Source organism: Mytilus galloprovincialis, chromosome 13 (genome assembly GCF_965363235.1).
Source record: "Mytilus galloprovincialis chromosome 13, xbMytGall1.hap1.1, whole genome shotgun sequence".
In the NCBI taxonomy this organism is placed as follows: domain Eukaryota; kingdom Metazoa; phylum Mollusca; class Bivalvia; order Mytilida; family Mytilidae; genus Mytilus; species Mytilus galloprovincialis.
In genome coordinates this window covers 62842684-62856059 of record NC_134850.1, presented here as the reverse complement: position 1 = coordinate 62856059, position 13376 = coordinate 62842684, and the positions used below count along the sequence as shown (strand labels likewise).

At 32.8% G+C, this 13376-nt stretch overlaps 1 protein-coding gene across 1 annotated transcript; it reads right to left on the bottom strand.

Annotated features, from left to right (window-relative positions):
* Nucleotides 1-960: 960 nt before the first annotated feature.
* LOC143055867 (inactive C-alpha-formylglycine-generating enzyme 2-like) lies at nt 961-12407 on the bottom strand. Its single transcript, XM_076228917.1, has 8 exons — nt 12282-12407; nt 9190-9355; nt 7884-8031; nt 6827-6977; nt 6277-6332; nt 4977-5061; nt 2037-2199; nt 961-1289 (listed from the first exon to the last, which is right to left on the bottom strand). The coding sequence occupies exons 1-8, from the start codon at nt 12358-12360 to the stop codon at nt 1073-1075; spliced, it is 1065 nt and encodes a 354-aa protein (XP_076085032.1). The 5' UTR covers nt 12361-12407; the 3' UTR covers nt 961-1072.
* Between the last annotated feature and the right edge of the window lie 969 nt (nt 12408-13376).

The following is a 13376-nucleotide window of genomic DNA, read 5'->3' as shown; positions in this document are numbered from 1 at the left end:
TTCTATGTCGAGTCGTATCTTTCTGTTTACATTCACCAAAACCCCGCGGAAATCTCACATGCGTAGGTGCGTTCTCAAAGTCATGTACGTTCGTACAACAAAGTAAACATTAAAAATTATATAATTGTCCCGAATAAACAGCTGTCATGGATGCAAAGAGCTATTGGAGAAACAATTATTTTAATAAAAATATAAATCTTTGTAAGATCTAGTTCAAATATTTATAGTTTTTCACTTGCTTTCCATCACGATATAATTAACAAGACAGCATTTTTTTCCAATCACAGAAAGGATATTCGAGCATGCGTATTCTGTTGCCATAGTTAAGCGTCCTTAAGTTCAAAGGGCACAAACCGAAATTATACCGACTAGTAACCTCGAAACTTGCGTCGACACGAGCTTATACACACTGGAGATAAACCTTATAAATGTGGAGAATGTGATAAAGAATTCATTCAAAGGGTTGACTTACAGAGACACATGAGAACACACACTGGAGACAAACCTCATATATGTGATGTGTTTGGAAAAAGATTTATTGAGAGAAATGGCAGAGATAGAAATTTAAGAACACACACTGGAGAAAAACCTTATGAAAGTGGTGTTTGTGGAAAAGAATTTAGTCAGAGTAATTACAGAAATACACATTTAAGAACACACTGTAGGGATTAACCTTTGCATCTTTATGTAATGTTTGTATATTTTGTGTAGTAAATAAATCAGTCAAGAGTCAGAGCAGAGATAAACATTGGTGAACACAGGTCACTTGTTTCATTATGACATAAGACAAAATACAGCTGCTTACCATTTATGAAAATGTCAAATCACTGCACATATAGACAACAGGAAAGTGTTACAATTGAACATAAAGCCATACAGACAAGGTGTGCATAATCCAATTATAGAACATTATTTCTTTAAAGTGAGGAGGATGAAACAAATTGAAAAATATCATTTTTTTCAGAAATGCATTTTAATATAAAAAATCTAAACAAGCAAACTGCAAGTTTCTTATTAAGTACACATTGAACATGAATTAAGTAATTTTAAAGTATCTATAAGTTTCATTTCATCATAATTCTTCTTTCCTTTTCAATCTTTGTTGTTTTAATTTTTCTGCTAAATCAGGGTCCGCCATTTCCGATCTTAGATGATGTCTTGGTCCTGATGGTCTATCCATTGGCAGGACCTTTTTCGGTGGAGCAACTGGTGGCTTCCAATAATGCTTTGCACTTTTTGCACATCTAAACCCTACGTTTTGTGCTGTGTAGCTCGGTACAAGACCCATTCTGTAATTCCAATGAATTGTATTTACTTTAGGTTTAATATATACATGTACTATATAAACACATTCAGTATACTGATATACAAGATGAAAAATTCAACAAATAGCAATAATGGTTCATTACAATGTACACTTGTTTTTTATTACGTTTTTTTTTTTCAGTTTTGAATTTGCCTTAGTGTTCAGTATTTTGTAATACTTTTTTTACAACTAAGTACATTTTGAAATCTGTTGCATTGATTGAAAATTTACAATGTTGTTACATCGCTTGGTGCCCTTTTAATTTTCTGAGTTTTACCTATTTTGGACCCAAAGGGTTCCAACGAACAAGGAATTCAAAGTAACCAAAATTGGATGTTGTCAATGGTTGTTAAAATTTATTTACCTATGGTCAAAAGAAAGTTAAAAAACTGTCTTAATTATTTGGATCGTACGGAGCTACCTTGTTATCCGACATATCTCTTTTTTTTTCAATTAGTCTCGAGCGATTTAAAAGTTGTCTCTTGTATGCGCTTGTATCATGGAAACATCATTATGCCATAATCAAAATAAATATTTGTATGGTCATAATATGCATGGTACTGTCCTATTCAGTGCTGCCTCCCGATCTTACTGAACCATTACACGCAATTCTGTAAGTGTTAACTTAAGTAGCTAGAAATTAAGGAGACCAGGGTGAGTGTTGCATGACTTAACCACATATTATAGGAATATAACACGGTCAATGGTTTTGATATATCTTAGATTTTACCTTTGAGCAACTCTAACTATGCTGTTTGCTCTACCATCTCTAGTATCCACAAAGGAGCAACCTTTGACAACATACATCCGGTCTTGTACGTGTCGAGGTACTACTCGCTCATAATATCTAGTGTCAGTCCATTCCCATACATTGCCTTGCATATCATATAATCCTGAAAAAATATAGGGTTAAATACGCTTTAATTATAAGGAATATAGAATATTATGATTGTCATATGTGACTGACAAGGACTTTCTATACTAACTTAGTATAGAAAGTCCCTGTATCGTATGTGAAATAATAGTATATACTCCGGAGTTATGTTTGGTACCGATTAAAAAACTTTCTGCGATTTTGTTAAGTACTTTCCTTTAATATTTTACATTTTATTATCATAGATGTTTTTTCTTTGTGCTTTATAGCGGCAGCGTCAATGATGACAGTGTACATGGTTACCGCCCAACTCTGTCCTTCCATCAGAAAGACATCAAGCAGATTAATATAAGGTAACAGCTTGTTTCTGGATCCTATTAATTATTTCACATGTATTATTAAGTAAATGCCTATTTGTGTACATTACTGAATTTAATTAATAAAATATGTTTACACTAGAAAGACATTGTGCAGAAAACTTTCGCGGCTTTATTGGAAGTGAATATTTTTTCATTTGGTCTGGAGCTTGATGATATTGAGTTGTAGTGTGTACGTGATTTTGACATCTGTCGTGCAGCCACTACCTGTTTGTCACCAGATTGAAATTCCGTAGCTCTTTTCTATACGGAAAATGTTTGTTTATTTATTGACTATAAATAGTTGTCAAAGGTACCAGGATTACAATTTTGTACGCCACACGCGCATTTCGTCTGCATAAGACTCATCAGTGATGCTCATATCAAAACATTTATAAAGCCAAACAAGTACAAAGTTAAAGAGCATTGAGGATCCAAAATTCCAAAAAGTAATGCCAAATACGGCTAAGGTAATCTACGCCTGGGATAAGAAAATCCTTAGTTTTTCGAGAAATTCAAAGTTTTGTACTAAACAAGAAATTTATAAAAATGACCACATTATTGATATTCATGTCAACACCGAAGTGTTGACTACTGGGCTGGTGATACCCTCGGGGACGAAAGGTCCACCAGCAGTGGCATCGACCAAGTGGTGTAAATAGTTGTCAAAGGTTCCAGGATTATAATTTTGTACGCCAGACGCGCGTTTCGTCTGCATAAGACTCATCAGTGATGCTCATATCAAAACATTTATAAAGCCAAACAAGTACAAAGTTGAAGAGCATTGAGGATCCAAAATTCCAAAAAGTTGTGCCAAATACGGCTAAGGTAATCTATGCCTGGGATAAGAAAATCCTTAGTTTTTCGAGATAAATAAATTTTGACTATAACTTGAAATTTTGACTTTTCAAATCTCGAAATTTTGACTTAAACTTGAAATTTTAACTTTTTGAAAAGTCGAAATGTTGACCTTTTTTAAACTCGAAATTTCGACTTTATAAAAAGTAGAAATTTCCACTTTAAACTCAAAGTTTCAACTTTTTTAAACTCGAAATTTCGACTTTGAACTCAAAATTTCATCTTTTTAAATCTCGAAATTTTTATTTTAAAGTTAAAATTTTGACTAATTTTCTAAGTACTTTTAAAACTTGGATGTTAGTATTCAAAAAGAGCTATTACAATTTAAAAGGAGTATACAAGGGCGCAAATTATTAAAGCGTCATCCACACATTTTGGCAATTTATATTCAGAAATTGGTTTTGTTTTTAAATTAAGAGATGGATTAGCATTTAATATAGAAGAGTTTCATTCGGAAAGAACATGCATGTTGACAGAAAAAAAATATTTTCCCATATTCCATGTTTTAGTTTCCACGACACTGTTATAGGATCGTCATATCTGAGGACATTTAGCATCACAGTTTCAAAGTCCTGTTTAGTTTCCCAATAGCAATTGCAAGTCACTGACTTTGTTTTGTTTAAATCAAGTAGCCAAAAACGCCATGCATTTTCAGGATTACCAATGAGCTGCTCAGTTTTCTAGTTTTGAAATTTTGAAATGTTGGTTCTTTTTTCTGGAACATTCTCTACAAGTTGGCATTCTTATGACACAACTATTACCCCTTGTCTTTATATATATTAGACTGTTAAATAAAACTATGTCGTAATATAGGTGTGTCGGAATAACGGGGTTGTCTCATTGGCACTCATACCACATCTGTCTTTATCTATTAGAATGAAATTCAAAACAGTGTGGCTGTGGCCATTGATTGACACATTAAATTCATCCATTGACTGGTACAATTTACGTGAACGTTTGTCTGTAACGACCACTGTTTACGACGTACCTACGATAGACATTTAAACTGTGGGGTTACCAAAGGTTTCTTAACGCCTTTAATTATAAAATAATTCGAAAAAATAATCAGGAATAACCTTTATGTTTTGATTTATATAATTGATATAAATCAAAACATCGTGTTATTTCTGATTAATTTCTCGAATTACTTTATTAAGGTGTTCAGAACCTTTGGTGACACCATAGTTTAAGTGTCTTTAAAAAGTACATAGTGAGCAGTGGTCGTTACATACAAACGTTCACCTAAATTGTCCCAGTCAAGGGATGAATTTAATGTGTCAACCAATGCCCACAGCCACACTGTTTTGAATTTCATTCTATTAAGTTTATAATGTATATGGCTCTCCGCTATGACTGTGAATGTGATAATCGCAAACGTATAAATACTGAAAATTTTGAGTTTAAAAAAAGTCGAAATGTTGAGTTTAAAAGAAGTCGAAATTTGGAGTTTAGAAAAAGTCGAAATTTCGAGTTTTAAAAAAGTCGAAATTTTGAGTTTCAAGTCAAACCTTTCCTGCCTTTTGTCTTTTATTAGAAGTTAAGAAGTCTATGAAAATCAAATTTATCTCTTGTTCATACCTACCAAAATCATTTTGAGCAGAAAATGCATGAACAGGACTCAATCCTTCCCATTTGTCTGCTTTAGTATTTCCATTTGGAAACTTTCCCTGCAACATTCACGCAAATAATAACGTAGTAAAACATGTATGTGTAATATGTGTCTGTTCATATGACATTGTAATTTAATAGATGATTTGAATGAGTAATTAAAAGTCAATTCTTTACTCTATAAAAATATGCGGGTGTGACCGGCAGAGGACATTTTGGCGCATTGATATCACATTTCTGCCAAACAAATCGGACGTTTTAGCGTTAAAGCTAGTATAACCCATTTTAGCGCAAGATTTTTAACCCATTTAAGCGAAAATTAAAATAATCAATGCCCATTTAAGAGCAATATTTTTTAACCAATTTTATAACAAATAATAAATAATTTTTTCCAACATAAACAAGGCAGCACAATATAAAAAGTATCATGTCCATTAATATACAGCACTAAAAGAATAAAAGGTTAAATCAAATGATAAAAGTCCGTTCTAGCATAGAATTTATATCATAAAGAGCGTACGTAATGGCCCCTATACAATTCTGTACATAAAATTGCAGTAGAAACTGTTCGGAGGAGGACATTTAAGCGTATTGAGAGGACATTTTTGCGAAACAAATTGGACGTTTTAGCGCCAAAGTATAATCCATTTTAGCGCAAGATTTTTTACCATTTTTAGCGGAAATTAAAATAGCCAAAGCCCATTTAAGCGCACATGTATATATGTCAGTGTGACAGAATCAAATATTATAGAATCATAAATTAATTGGTAATACAAATTTTGTTGGTAAGTATTGAGTGCCTTGTAATTTTTAATACAAATTAAATTTCTATTAAAAAGCAATGCATTGACTGCCTATCGTGATATCAGGGGTGTAGACGATTGATCGAAGATAGTCATCCTTTAAAAAATTCTTTATATATCACAGTTGCAATATACCACAGAAAAGAAGAAGCAAAATACTTTGTATTTAATTTTGATTACAGTATTACAGGTAACAATGTATACAATGTTCTTCTGTTTCTATTTCGAGTTATCTCCCATTTCCTATTACTAAAATTATAGTGCGATTTGACAAAAAAGAAATTGCAAAATTAATTATATCGTTAAAATTGTTAAACTGAGATAAAAACCAAAATCCAAACTTTGATCCTAATTATTTGATCAACTTTTATACGTGTTTTGTTTCTTTCTTTCAAATCGCAGCTTGATTTAGATTTATTATAGTTGCTGTAGCCCTATCTAATATCATTGTTAATGATCGACCCATTTTACCTGCCACAAATTAGCTCTGTTCTTTTGATATCTGTCTCCCCAAGGATAATCTTTTGCTGAAAAAACAAAAGTATGAAAATATAACTGAGGTTCCTTAGTCAACTTTTCTTTCAAGTGATGATAATTGCTACAAGTTAAAGAGTTTACACAAATGGGTTTCGCAACGGACGTATTTTTACACCCAATGCTTTCTACTCAGTTGGGTTTGCTTTTAATGTTTGCAGTTATTATAAAATGCTATATTTGTTACAGGATTCAACTTCAACTAAGTGCTTCAATGTTAAACACAATATTATGAAATATTGAATGAAATGAATTGCGTTTTTTAAGATAACGATCTGTAAGTATGAGCAAGAGGTATACGGTGTTTCGATTAACTTTCCTCAAACTCTATGAATCAAAATCTTAAAAAAGGAATTCAATAACCTGTCAATATGTTAAGTTTATTTCGTTCCATATCTAATGTTTTTTTCTGAATTACATTATCATTTTTAAATTCTAGATTTTTTTTTAATTGCCTCGTCCTTAATGAGCAAATATGAATATATACCATAATATCCTCCACGTGCTGCAAACTCCCATTCCACTTCCAATGGTATACGTTTCTTATAATGTTCACAGAAAGCTTTGGCGTCATGGTAACTAACATGTACAACGGGATAATCCAGTCTATCTACGACGGTGGAATTAGGACCTTCTGGCTAGAAATCAAAAAAATTATGTATCGTTAATAATCTGTCTTGTACTAATAAATCATCTTCACATAATTAATATATTTTATGAAACATATATTAAAATTATTTTGTAGTTTCCTCAATAAAAAATGCTATTGCTTTAAGCAATATATATACATGATACCAATTAGGGAGCTACCATTTGATTTTTATGGGGGGGCTAGGATGAAAAATTTTGTCCTGCATTTTTTTTAGCTGTAATCTCTGTCCTGCCTTTTTATTTTTCACTCTGTTCGGTCCTGCTTTTTTTTTAGTTTATCCTAACTTTTTATTACCTAAATTGTAGTCCTGACTTTTTTTTTTTGCAAGTGTCTCATCCTGCCTTTTTTTTTACTCAAAACTCCTGTCCTGCCTATTTTTTTCAAATTTCATCCTAGCCCCCCCCCCCCCATAAAAATCAAATGGTAGCTCCCTTACATGGCTTTTCTAGGATCTATTGAAGTATAGTCTTCATTTTCGTCATGGTCGCTACCAAATGTTTATAGAGCTAGTTATTTTAGCTGGTGATTATCAAAATCAACAGTGATTCTACTGTAAGCCAAACCCGAACAACCTAAGCTTGCTATAACTAATTTAGAAAAGAATGGGAACCCTGTATGATGTGTTTTAAAATTTTATATAATATATATCGTTTCCGTGTTGTATTTAATCATGTTACTTTGATCGTACGCCATTCTCAATTTAAAATACGTCCCTTTCTTAAAGTTTAATTATGTTTTGTTAATATAAACATCGTTCATAGTTCTCCATGCTTAATCTTTTATGTATTATATTGCATAAGTAACATTTATAGTTTTAACATCTGTTAATTTTTTTTCTGAATAAATTTGACAGTAGTTTAAACAACATAAAAAAAAACAAAATTGTGTGTACCTTATCCCACTGTGCGCCTTTGACTTCAACCCATGGAGCATCTTTGAACTGTGCTATATCAGTTCCGTTCACAAATGGCCTCAGTACATATGACCAGTTTTGAGTTTCTGCATCAGTTTTGTATCCGGATCTTAATTGTTTAAACTTCCTGAAAATAATTATGCTTTTCAAACAAAAACTACAAGTACATCATTTTTCTTTATTATTATTATACATTTGCCACTTAGCATAATTAGGGACTAATATAAACTACCTTTTACTTTGCCAAAACGTACGAAGAGTTTTTGCTTATTTGATACATTAACCAGGATGGATATGTATCAATTATCAGGTTGTCTACATACTGATATCGTATAGGGAAAACGGTACTATTTATTCTGCCATAGGTGAAAATACTAACATTTTCTAATTTTACCACTTTTTATAATAAAAACCTGGATAAAACAGTTATGTGTGGTGTTAGTACGACTTGTGGAGGGGACGAACGCCTGGGAATTTCCATCGAAATATCTCGCGCTCCTCTCCCGATCAAAAGCCAAATAGCATCATGGCCAATTTTCAACGGAGCTTGTTTATGTCATCCATGCCCACTGTCATTATGCACCAAATTTATAAAATTTTGAAAGCCTTTTCGAATAATTCTCTAGGAAATATTTCAATAGGTTTTAAAATGTATATTGTAAATATAAACACTCCATTTATTCGTAGATAAATAAAAAAATATATTGTACCCTTGCATCCAACCACGGCGCCCCTAAGTTGACTTCCTTCACCTGTCTTGGGTACACAAAAGGCCAACCTAATGCTGGGAAAATGTAATAGTACCGTTTTCCCTATAGCGGGTGTTTTGTTTGTTTATGTTATTGTGATATTGGTTATGACAAAATGTTTTGGTTAGGATATTATCTTGTTTGTTAGGATATTAGTCTTGTTGTTCATGATATCGTATTATAGGTCAGGCTATATTGGTGATGGTTAGGATATCATATATATGTTGTAGGTTGCGATGTGATACTATTGGTTAGTATATTGGGTTGTTGGTTAGGCTTTTGTGATTTTTGTTAGAATATCGTGTATTTGGTCGGGATATAGTGTGGTTAATTAGGCTATCGTACTGTTGATTAGTTAATGATGTTGGCTAGGATATAGTTTTGGTTATTATATGATGTTGTTGGGTCGGATATTGTGTTATTGGTTCGAAAATAACATGACAAGAATCTGAAAATCGATATAATCATCGAAAATTAGAATTGGCTATATATACTACAATGATATATATTAATGATAGATGGAGATAACAACTTACCAAAACTGTGCATTTGTAACGGGATACACATCAATATAGAATGGCTTCACCTCTGCTACCTCTACCGGATATTCTCCCGTCTCCGATTTCGGATCATTTATTCCTTTAAGAAATTTACCACCTTCTAAAACTTTCATTAAGTTGTATCTCTCATAATGATCAATAACTGAAAATAAATAAATTAGACATGCACAATTCCAAAGTAATGTTGAAATTTAGAAATACAAATTCACTTTAAAATGAAACCAGAACACTTGATGTGTCAAACCTGGTAAAAGCGATTTGAGAGCGAAATAAGTTTGAACGCTTATTCAAATACGAACCTTGTAGTACTTCGAATAGATATACAATATCTTCCTTTTATTTACAGAAAATGTTATTACATATACTGCTCATCAGAATAAGAAATGTCACTTTCCATAAAGGTGTTAAAACATTTTCTACAACGCTTTTGGTCAAGCTTTCAGAATTATGGTAACTGATCCTTAACCTAAACTTCTTAAATTGCTTTCAAAATGAGAACATTTGACAACAAAAAATATATTAAATCCAAGAAAGCACTTAAATTATGATTACCCAAGCCTTACAAATTACTTTGTAAAGGAGACGATTATGCCTCAGTAAAATAATTTAACTAGACGAAAGACGGGAAATTAAGACTGTTACTGAAGACAGAGGGAATTCTATATTGGGACAGACGTTTTCGTTTGCATATATAACTCACGCTTATGTAGAGAGATTTTGTCAAGATATTTTGACCCGAGGAGATCGTTGCACTACCCCTATACGTTCCATAGGACTAAACGTCCCAATTTAACTGGAAGTGCAAATTCTGTTAATATATATATATATGAAATCACATTTGTTCATTGTGCATATACTATTACTTATTTAATCGTTATCATACCGAAAATATGTCAACTTTACGATCAATGAAATATATATAATACAGATCCAAATCTGTACTTAATTCAATTGTATAACAGCGAATCACACAATTACAAAGTACTTAATTTATATTGTTCACCGTATTGAATTATTGATAACACTTATTGCATTTTACATATACCTAGAAGGATTATTGTGTCGTACATGCAATTGTCTCTATTATATTCATTTTAAAGTGGAAAACTTACCATACTGTAACATTAGATATGTTTTTACCCCCCCCCCCCCCATTTCCCCCTACCCCTTTTAATCAAACACACATACAGACTAGATTAAGGTGAACAGCATTAATATTATTGTCCTATCTTATTAATATACATGTATTCATACGTATGACTGATATTCTTTCATTTTATTTGCAAACCAACGATTAACCCTTCCACAATTTGATTCATTAGTTTAATGGAATTGTTTAGCATGAACGGAAATGAGACAAAAATGTCCTCACATTTGTTGACATGGGTATGAAAATATATTCTCGAGGATTTTTTTCATGGTTAAACACAGGCTTAGAAGGGTCCTCCTTTTAGCAAAAAGGAGGTATAAATACGCAGCCACGTCCGGTCGTATACATGTGCCCTTGCAAGACACCTATAAGTGTCACAAGCAACCAATTACAGGTCAATATGTCAGACTATTGCAGCATTGCTAGTACAAAAAAAAAAAACAATCAAAAATCGCTGAATGTTAATGATATGGATCTACGAAGGCTTTACATTATATTATTGGACTATTTGTTATAAAGCTATAGTGTCACACATTACAATGTTCAATTAATGGTTATATTATTAATATGGTATTAGTTATGATCGTTCACTAGAAGTTGTAAAGTGATGTGCATTCTGTATTTTCATGATGTATCCGAATATGTGTGTGAGTTTGTGGTCTAGTGGTTAAGACCGATTGCTACTGTGCTGAAGGTCCCAAGTTCGATTCTCACTCGGGGTGCTAAAAATATCAGTACATTAGAAGGGTAATTTTCACCCTCCCACACACATCTCTGGTACCCAGACAGGAGTTTTAACTAGAATGGGTACTTCGGGGGCCTCGGTTGGTCAAAGTTGTCCCCTACTTTTACCTGGAGATCAATCTTCTGATATCTCTCTGGTTTGTCTGTTTCCACCGAGTGGCCCGGTGGTTCTCTCCGAGTACTTCGGCTTCCTCCACCATATTAACAGACTTCCCTGTGTCCTACACGCCCTCTTGGGCGGTGTTGGGTGGGGATTGTTCTGGTGGTGGGATAATATTGTAAAGGACACATCTCCATTAATCCTTAGGGAGTGTACATGGATCCGCTGTACCCTTGCAGTCAATCAAGGGGTGTGTCTAAATTGGCGGAATCTCGAGTACATACACATGATACATAGAATGAAATTCAAAACAGTGTGGCTGTGGCCATTGATTGACACATTAAATTCATCCATTGACTGGGACAATTTACGTGAACGTTTGTATGTAAAGACCACTGTTCGCGACGTACCTACGATAGACATTTAAACTGTGGGGTCACCAAAGGTTTCTTAACGCCTTTAATTATAAAATAATTCGAAAAATTAATCAGGAATAACCTTTATGTTTTGATTTATATAATTGATATAAATCAAAACATCGTGTTATTTCTGATTAATTTTTCGAATTACTTTATTAAGGTGTTGAGAACTTTTGGTGACCCCACAGTTTAAATGTCTATCGTAGATACGTCGTGAACAGTAGTCGTTACATACAAACGTTCACGCAAATTGTCCCAGTCAATGGGTAAATTTAATGTGTCAATCAATGGCCACAGCCACACTGTTTTGAATTTCATTCTACATACATACGATGGCACGTCTTACATCTGAAGCGAAATTTATCAAATAAACAAATAGACACCAATGTAAGTTGACGTTTCCTGTAACGCAAGCGCAGTGAACTACATTTCAGAACATTAAAACCTTCCTAAACTGCACCAGATAAGTTAGTGTTAGTGAATATGATGCGGTTAGGATTTCTTTTCAACCAGAAAAAAATATTCACGGCTTTAGTAAATAATGTAATAATTTCCAATCATGCATATTAATGTGTACCATGACATATACACATAATATAATATTATAAGTATTTCATGTAAACATAGAAAATGGATCTTAAATAGTTAGACTTACCGTTTTTTAAATCCAATGATAAAATTTCTAAAACATATAAAAGTAAGATAAAAACTAAATTAAAACAGATATTCGCCATGTTGAATGGGACGGAAAGTATGGTCAATGATGACACCGGCTGTTGCACATCAGCTAACCACGTGGCCGTATAGACTACGGATAATAGTATTGACGTTCTTATGTTACAGAAAGAGTTTACACGTTTCTTTATAAATTTATTGATTCAAGTATTTGATTTTTCAACTGTGTTAATGAAGATTTATCAATAAAATGTTCATAAGTTATTATACGCTGATGCATCGTACAAATTGAAGGAAAAAGAAAATTCCGGAAATAAATAAATAAAAATATGATTTAACATTGCTGTATTTGGTAGAAACTGTCGAAATGTTTAGTCCTCAATGTTCTTCATTATCAAACAATTTATTTGATTTATAGGCAAACGAATACACTACCGTTTCGTGTAATAGAATAATGATACACGTCGATGTGTAACGAACAATTTTGTAAATTAATCGTTTTACGGATGTGATCCAAAAGAAACAGTTAGAGCATTTAGAATCTGGAAGTTGCGATTAAACTGACAGTACGTGTATCTACATTTATAACACATGTACATTTTAAAAACCGGCGAGACAGATATTGAATGCTTCACCTTAAAATGTCTCATGAAAACACTACATAAATAACACATAGCTGAGAGGGTGATATAGAGCAGATTGGTACCCGAGAAAACATTGTCAACCGCGGCAAAGGTGTTATTTAATTTATTATACTGAATGTCCTATCATTATTGTCTTTTACAGATGAATTTTATTTAAAAGTATTTTCTATGTAGTCACGTACTTTACAGCGTTACGGGTATTAGAAAAATCAAGAGAAGTGAAATAAATAGACAATACTATAATAGTGCATTAACTTGACATATCAGCGATGAAAGGATTCGATCCGAAACGGGGGAAAAGCTCTGCTATCTAGGAAAAAAATCTTTATAATTGTTGTTATATTGTTATTGTTATCTATTTGATTTAAATTTTGGGGAAAAACCACTTTCCAAAAGGCCTCTTATCTGGCGGAGAAAGATACATAACAATG

Excerpts from the sequence above, each read along its gene's own strand:
- LOC143055867 (XM_076228917.1), bottom strand. The coding sequence starts at position 12,360 with ATGGCGAATATCTGTTTTAATTTAGTTTTTATCTTACTTTTATATGTT. Across the intron at positions 6,978-7,883 it reads AAGGCGCACAGTGGGATAAG|CCAGAAGGTCCTAATTCCAC; the intron begins GTACACACAATT and ends TTTGATTTCTAG. Across the intron at positions 5,062-6,276 it reads ACAGAGCTAATTTGTGGCAG|GGAAAGTTTCCAAATGGAAA; the intron begins GTAAAATGGGTC and ends TGAATGTTGCAG.